At 42.0% G+C, this 8,339-nt stretch overlaps 1 protein-coding gene across 2 annotated transcripts; it reads left to right on the forward strand.

Moving 5' to 3' along the window:
• The first annotated feature begins 2,017 nt into the window (after positions 1-2,017).
• Positions 2,018-5,785, forward strand: LOC121191808 (1-acylglycerol-3-phosphate O-acyltransferase ABHD5-like). 2 transcript variants are annotated; one of them, XM_041053242.1, is made up of 7 exons: positions 2,018-2,074; positions 2,831-2,913; positions 3,200-3,608; positions 3,949-4,100; positions 4,766-4,877; positions 4,952-5,132; positions 5,401-5,785. In XM_041053242.1, exons 1-7 carry the CDS (start codon positions 2,031-2,033, stop codon positions 5,518-5,520), a joined length of 1,101 nt encoding a protein of 366 aa, XP_040909176.1. In that variant the 5' UTR covers positions 2,018-2,030; the 3' UTR covers positions 5,521-5,785. The 2 variants fall into 2 exon arrangements, with proteins under 2 accessions (XP_040909176.1, XP_040909175.1); XM_041053241.1 differs by lacking the exon at positions 2,018-2,074 and having other exon boundaries at positions 2,094-2,913.
• The last annotated feature ends 2,554 nt before the right edge of the window (positions 5,786-8,339 follow it).

Genomic DNA, 8,339 nt, shown 5'->3' on the forward strand with positions numbered 1-8,339 from the left:
AGCATTTAGTTGTCAAACACAGCGAGTAGGCCGGCTCCACGCTGCAGCTTTATGCTGTCTCCTCACTAAAAGCTTCACCCAGTTACTGGTCTCCAGACAGCTACAGTCTAATACTAAACCTGCTCTTCTTTGGGGCTTGGCTACAGCCTCATTGTCTGGCTTATGAAATTTTGAGTACTCAGCAGAGTGAATAGACAGTAACACACATGGAGGATGAGTGTGTGCATCTATGAGAGTGAAGGAAATAAAGCACTCAGGAACCACTCAGTCAACCCATAGTCCAAGAGCCACCAGAAGTGGGTGGTATGAGAGGAAAATTGTGTTTGAGGAATGAAAGACAAAGTAGCCAAGAGTGAGTGTGAGCATGAGAGTGCCTGTGTTTGCTAATAGAGCACAACTATGCCACCTTGTGGACCAGGATTGTCAGGACCCTCCTTAAATTTTCCTTCAGCTGGGAGAGAGAAAATTATAAATTATTTAAAGATGATTTTGCAACTCTTCACAGCGTTTGAGAAGTGATTATAAACAAGAACTTGCCACCACCAAGTAAAGCTTGTCAAATGATCACCTTTTTCTTTCTTACATAATGTGCACACTGTGTATAATGTGTGTTGTTTGTAGATACATTTAAATCCCATACTATTCTGTTGAATAAGGCAGCTCCCAGTTCCTGAGCTATCCAAAAAACACAAACAAGTCTATCTCTAGTCACCGTTCACTGACTACACAATCATTCCTTGAAGGATGCTCCTCAGCTTTTCAAGGACAACACCTCTATAAATCTATAAGATAAACCCACTTTTTAGATTTAATGAGATTCACAGAAAGAGTAAAAAAAAGGGGGGGGGGGGGGGGGGGGGGGAGTAAGATAGTAAAAGCGCTATTCCTACAGCTGCAGGATCACACTGTACACCTAAATCCTTAAGGATAATGAATTAGATTAACTTTTCCTTTAATCTCTGCCCTTATCTAAAATTATGGAGGAGGAAATTTATGCAGATAAGCAAAGGTTTAATCTCTATGCCAGCAAATGTGTTTCTGACTATTATTAGCCTAGATATTAGCGAAAGAGAAGCCAAAGTCATCTCCCTTGGTTTGTCATTGCTCCAGACCCACAAGACACAAATAGATCTATTTTTCAAGAGCACAAAACGGCCCTTTCCAGGCAGTGTTGGGAAAGTTTCTGTTGATGTATGCAATTCTGAAAAACACCCTAAAACTAATGTGATCAGTGTCACTTTAAATTGTGTTAAATGGTTATCAAAAATATTTTTACATCATCTTAAACAAGAGCTTTCACCAGTAGTTAATAAAAAAGTTTCACAACACAGCATATGACAAGTCAAGGTGCACATTTTTCGAGTAGATGCCAAAGATGTATATTAAACACATGACAGTATATAAAGCTAAACAGCTCATTGACAACGAACTAGTGTTAACTGACCCGTTGAGCCTCTGATTAGTTGAGTATGCTAACTGTATGCTAACTCACATGCTAGCCCGCAATAAACAAAAAACTGTACTGTCAGTTGCACGTCTTCTAATTTTTATTTTGAGGTCTTGGGGGTGGGGGTGGGTCGACGTGTTTGCATGAGAGTGTATTACCTCTGCTGTATGAAGCCACTGGAGGTTAGCTGTGCAACGATGAACGCAGCCCACCTGAGCTGGCTGAGTACCATTCAGAGAAGCAGAGGTTCAGACCATGTTGCTGCTTTCAAGTGTAGTTGGATAAAAAATAGCTAAACATTCCGAAAGTCGCCCAAAACAGCACCACAAAGCGCCAAAGAATTCAGTGATAAACTCTCAGGAGAACTTAGCTTTTCATGAATACTCTTGTTTACCATGTTACCATGTTACATTTTAAGTTAAACAGCTGCTCTACAGACATGCTCTGTAAAAGTGTGTTTTGTTATTAGTTGTGATTTAAACTTCAAACTCTTTGTTTGATTCTTTACGTGATACGCATGAACGCACCATAATAAATTCTGACAGTACTTTCTGACACGGTCGCGAGACAATCACAATACACCATGCGAAGGATGGCGGAGGAGATTCAACCTGCCAAGGAGCAGAGGTGAGCTTTCCTCCTTTAAAACGACTTTACTTGAACTTGTCTTCATGCCGTGGCTGGTTTTCTAAGTTATTTCTTTCATGTTTTTCTTTTGTGAATGCTGTCCGTTTTGTGATGACATTACCCAACCACATTGATTTCTTGAAGTAGCACTGACCCCAGGAATAGCTTTGACAAACACAGGCGAGCCCAAACCAAACTTCCATTAAAGCTGTCATTTTAATGTTTACTCGGTTACTGGCAAATATCCAAATTTAGATCTACCCTGTCCTATGGTTGATCCAGGTATATGAAGTGATAACCTTTGGAAGAAATGTGCTCAAACACACAATTTGATTTGAGCTCGTACATATAATCTTCTTTCTGTTCCAAATATTGGATTTGTGTTGGTATAACTGTCTCTTTATGCATTTGATAAATTCCGAAGTCAACAGTGACTACTAGATATTTCTTTAAGTTCTTAAGTGATAATTTACCAAGTAAACATGTACATTGGAAAACAAGTCAATATTAAATAGACATTTTTTTAAATGACGAAATGTTCTCAGACTATCTGGGTGTCACTTTATTTAATGTTTGTGTGCTGTCAAGTTTTTATAGAAGGAAGAGTCAGGGAAGTATTGTATAGATACTATATCAGCAGCCCTGATAACAGAAATGTCATATGGTCAAAGTTCAATTTATAGTTTGTCTGTGTTTGTGTGTACTTTCTGTTTTCTGTCCGCCTGCTCCGGTGCATGTTTTTCGTCTGAATCACAGCTCCTGGCTTTTAAGTTGGCTTCCCTCTTGGTGCCCCACTTCTCCCTCTCAGCTGAAAGATGCAGAGGAAAAAATGCTCAAGAGTAAGTGTATCTTAAAGAGCTGTTGAACCACTTGTCAGAACTCGACCGGTGTTTGGTCAAGAGTTTTATTGTTGTATGTTCTAAGTGCTGAGGCACTTGGTGCCTGCAAATTCTTTTGTGTATGTTTTTTTTTATTCTTACAAAAGGGTCAAAGTATCAGACCTGGTTTTTGAAAAAACTTAAATTAGTCGAATGAATCTGAAGGAATTAGGATGAGTCCCATTTCACCTCCTTCCACTCAATCCCTCCCCCATCCCTGTCCCATATTCTCTCCCCTCTGTTGCAGTTGTGAGGCAGCCTTTCTCCAGGCAGCACGTCCGGATATCCAACGACAACTATCTGTGGACCTTAGCATTTTCCACTCAGCCACATCCATGCTCCCCGTCTTGCACCAAGTCCCCTGCCCAGTCCAGGCTTCCTCTGGTTCTCCTGCATGGTTTTGGGGGTGGAGTTGCCCTTTGGGCGCAAAACCTGGACTCCCTCTCCACCAACGGGCCGGTCTACGCTCTAGACCTGCTGGGCTTCGGCAGGAGCAGCCATCCCCAGTTCAGCACCGACCCCGTAGAGGCCGAGGATCAGTTCTTGGCAGCCCTGGAGGAGTGGAGGGAGAAGGTGGGGCTGGAGGAAATGGTGCTGCTGGGACATAACCTTGGAGGATACCTGTCTGCTGCCTACACTCTCAAACACCCACACAGGTGCTTTTGGTTCTGTAAAAGCGAGCAACTTAAAGGCCCGCCATGGCCGTGGGAAGTATTTACAGCCATTTTTGACTCCTTTTTGTCATTTCATTGACTAAACAATTAATCAGTTAATTGAGAAAATAACTGGAAGATTAACAGATAATAGAAATAATCATTCGTTGCACCTAGTGGAGTTTACTGATGTCAGTTCTCCCACTGTAACACAGCGTTACAGTGGGCACGTTCGATGGGATCATCTACAAAATAAACAAATGAATGTGTGTGTTTGTATTTGAATTTCAAGATTTAACATTAAGTCTGTACATTTATTGAGTAACTGCCTGTGTGTGTTTAGGGTAAAACATCTGTTGCTGGTGGAGCCGTGGGGTTTTCCAGCGCGTCCTGAGAACCCCAACCACAACTCCATCCCAGTGTGGATCAGAGCCATGGGGGCTGTCATGAGCCCCTTCAACCCTCTGGCTGGACTGAGACTGGCTGGTCCCCTAGGTCAGCACACACACGCACATACATATAAACACATGAAGAAGACACTAATTCAGTACACTAATTCTGACAGCTCGCTACAGCGTTACAATTTTAAACATCAAAATTATATATAATTAACAGCAATACTGTGATTTAATTAGTGTAAAAATGAGGCCATGATTGAGATGACTAAACCACCTCATGCCAGAGGTTTTATCAGATTATTCTTTAATTGTTCTCCATATTAAAAATAGATTTCTGTGAAACTTTTTGCTTCCTAACCCAAAAAGGATTTTGCTACTTATCTCCCTACACTGTTGTTGTCGTTGTCCAATGTTTGTTTCGTCTCTCACTTGACTTGAAAATACTTGTAGGATTTTTTATCTGCCATGCTCTCTTTATGTCTGTATCTGCACTGTGCTCTTTTTTATTATCTCTTTTATTACCCCTGTTTGTGGTGTCCTTTTCCTCTTACGTGTCATAACACAATGAGTATTTGTACCTGGAAAGCTCACTAGCACGTTTCCAATCTGTGTGGCATGACGTTTGAAACGTAACGTAGAGGTCAGAAGAGGCTGCCAGTGTTTCTGGCAGTGGTCTGGTTTATTTGCAGTTGTCATACTAATATCTAAAAGTAAATTTCCTTTTCTCTTTGTTTTTTTTTTTTTCTTCCTCCGTCCTCTCAGGACCAATGCTGGTCCAGACCATCAGGTCTGATTTCAAGCAGAAATACTCCTCTGCGTTCGATGACAACACTGTGTCTGACTACATCTACCATCTGAACGCCCAGACTCCAAGGTGAGGGAACATGCATAGATTGTGTTATTTCTCAACACATCATACATACATGCATCATCATACATGTCTTTCAGTGGAGAAACGGCCTTTAAGAACATGACCATTCCCTACGGCTGGGCTAAGAGGCCCATGCTGGAGAGGATCGGGGAGGTCCAAGCTGACATTCCCATTTCCTTCATCTATGGATCACGCTCCAGCATTGACAGCGACTCTGGATATGCTTTTAAGAAAACCAGACCAGATGTGGAAATCACAGTAGGTTCCCTGCTGTATCTTACTTTTTCTTCCCCAGCTTCAGTTTGTTGTCAACATGGGTTTGAAAAGAAACATCCATGGCATGACAGTCTCAGTTTTCTGTGTCTGACTCGCTCCAAAACCTACGAATGTGGAGATTTCATTTTCAAACGTGTAAAAATTCAATTTGGGTTGTTGTGTCAGCTTCGGTAGAGCCTGTACTTCATGTCAAAGGCTTATCTCTAAGCAGCTGATTCCCTCTGCTCAACTTGGTGTTTATGTTTGTCAGGTGATCCGAGGAGCAGGCCATTACGTTTTCGCCGACCAGCCAGACGACTTCAACCAGGCAGTCCTTCGGATCCTCGCCAGCACCGAGAAGAAAAGCGGGGACGAGGGAATGAATCAGTGAAGGTTCCTTCATTCAGATGACACACAGGAGAGCACAGGGATTAACTGACAGTAGCCCATTACTCAACCACAGCTGTTCAACTGTAGGCCTCTTTATCATGCACTTTACTCTTAAGAAAGACCTATCACTGACTGACGACACTTCGCTTATCATTCCACACTCAGCCACTCTCCAAGGCTTAAGGTCAAAGGTCGGATGATGCCACGGGGTTCTTTATCCAGACTCATGTAAATAAGTTTTGTAAATAAACGTAAGATGCAGTCTGTGTCGCTCTCTTGGTGTTTTTCTTGTTCTCATGTGCTAAGAGTCGGTTCAAACTGGCTCCATTTCAAAATGTGAATTCTGAGAAACTATTGAGCAAAATCTTCTCTAGAGAATTTCTTGTTTTGGGTAGAGGTCTAGGCAAAATACACAGTTTGTTCCTTTCCTGACCCCTCACCCACTCTGTGAGAGATATGAGGGAGAAAGTAAGTAGGGTAAAGGGCCGGTGTGTTTTTCAGGATATCTCCTCACTCATCCAGAGGCACCATGACTGAGAGCAGCCAGCAGAGGACAGCACAGTAACAGCACACGCACACACACCTTCTCCTCTCTGTTTTTCCAGAGTGGTAACAGTGAATCCCATACAAAGCGCCCTCACATGCATATTGAGTTGAGCGACCTACTCAGGAGACCTGGACAGTGATGCTTTAAGAGCAGTACGACACTCAGCTCACTGCTAAGTCACAACTGCACTGACAGAATAAGGTCAGAGATGTGTGTTGGACTATAAATAAGCCTCCTGTTTCCAGAGGCATTGACATGAGTTCAACAACATGGCCCTTTACTGGGAGGCATTGATTTTGTGAATGCATGTGTCTGCAGAAATAGCAGAGCCAAAGAAATCAGGGTTTTAATTGGACATTTGTTCTTTTGTTGTTGATTTTTTTTTCATTGACAAAATTCATATTTACATTCTATCTTTTTACAGTGTAACACATATATTTGGGGCAGTCATCATTTTCATAAATTTGAATAAGAAAACAATTAGATAATTTTATAGGTAACTACAAGGAAGACAGAAGCCAACATGTGGCCTTGTTAAAATACTTCCATGGTTTCAACTTAAAGGTACCCTGTGGGGTTTTTGACCTAGTGCTATGAAGCAATGTTTCTCTGAGTGAGTCACTGTTTTGTTTCTATCATGGACGTGGATGATGAGACACACATACCACTGGTCTCACCCTATTTCCCTGGTTTGTGGCTGTAACACACAAAGATGTGCAGCAATGTGACAACAAAGGCAAGGACAGGCAAGAGTTAGAAAACTTGGATGTAAATGTTTAAAAATATTCCAAAAAAGTGTCTTTGCAAATGTTTTACGAGTGAGGGAATTCATTCAGCACGTTTAGACCTCTAGGACAACACAACGCATTTTGATGAGAACCACCGAATGTAAACACAACACAACAAACAGGGCACCTTTAATGCTATTTTTTTTTTTTTTTTTTTTTTTTTTTATTTCCAATGAATGTCTCCAGCAGCAGGAAGGAGGGGGTGAGTGATGGTTTTAAAGGCTGAGGTTTGGTAAACTGAGCAAAGGGAGAGATGACGACCTGCAGATATGATATTTTTGAGCGCCCTGGCCTTTACCAGTGCGATCCCTCTCTTACCTCTGTCCGTCTCTGTCATTTCTGAGACATCAACCCGGCCCACCAGAACTGTCTCCTGGCAACAGGGTAGCCACGGAGACTGAGTCTTTTGGACTCAGGAAGTGATGCTGTGGTTGGATGGGGTAATTATGGGTTGTTTGTTTTCTTGAAGACGCTGGCTGGCTGCTTGTCAAGGCAGCGAGGAACATTCAGCAGGAGATCCATGTGCACAGCCTCTTGGGGTGGGAAACGTGCACACACAATGTGCCCAGGCCTCCATCCATAATACTCACTGCAGGCTTATTCATCGTGTCTGTCTCTCTGTCACCCACTCAGTCACATGGGCACAAAATCATTTCATTAGCAAAAAGTGAAGCAGGCGAGGAAAAAGTGACAGGAGCTTTCATACTGGGTTTGGATATAATTGAAAGCTTGAAAGCCTGAAATAACTGCACATAAAAGGTGTGCGCTCCCAGAAACACACACACACACACATTGCTGCACTGCTGCTGGCAGCCTATCAGCTCTCACTTTATCTTTAATCAGCAGAACCACATACAGATTTGTGCAACCAGAGCATCAGGAGCTCAATTTTAAAAGTTAACAGTGATATTTCTTCTTGATTTGCAAGAGTGAGCTGATATTTTTCACTCATTATTCTGACTCATTTTGGTCTTAACCCGTAGCTTTAGAATCAAAGTAGAAGTGTAATTGTCCTTAATGACAGTAATTGTCCCTCCTGCAGAGGGGTGTCCTTTTTTTTCACCACATATTCACTCCACTGTAGAAATCCATCATGACAGCGCAGAAGCTCTACAAAATTAAGTTCATTTTTCCTGTGACAATTAACCAGTGTAATGATGCACATACATCATGCACAGGCAGCTCCACTCCCCTCTTGTCTGAACCAAACAAATATAGTCTCCTTATGAGTGACTGATGATATTTACAGAGTCCGAGATTTATTTTTACCCACAAAGGTGGCGACTACACTGACATTTACACACTGAGGAGGACAACATTTCTATGAAGTCTGTGTAGCAGAACTATGTTGTTAAATGAAAGGAAAATCTATCTCTGTGGCTAGAAAGTTGATTTAGTATCATACGAAAGAGCTGAAAGGTATAGTTATTTTCCCAGAACTGCAGAATTTCTCAGTTTTTATGCAGTCGGAGCACTTCACAGTAC

This window comes from Toxotes jaculatrix, chromosome 13, assembly GCF_017976425.1.
Source record: "Toxotes jaculatrix isolate fToxJac2 chromosome 13, fToxJac2.pri, whole genome shotgun sequence".
Taxonomy (NCBI): Eukaryota; Metazoa; Chordata; class Actinopteri; family Toxotidae; genus Toxotes; species Toxotes jaculatrix.

What these genes read in the sequence shown, in the direction of transcription:
- LOC121191808 (XM_041053241.1), top strand. Translation starts at nt 2,736, where the DNA reads ATGGTCAAAGTTCAATTTATAGTTTGTCTGTGTTTGTGTGTACTTTCT. An exon ending in GAGACTGGCTGGTCCCCTAG is followed by an intron (nt 4,101 to 4,765) that starts GTCAGCACACAC and finishes CCGTCCTCTCAG; the next exon opens with GACCAATGCTGGTCCAGACC. An exon ending in GACCAGATGTGGAAATCACA is followed by an intron (nt 5,133 to 5,400) that starts GTAGGTTCCCTG and finishes TATGTTTGTCAG; the next exon opens with GTGATCCGAGGAGCAGGCCA.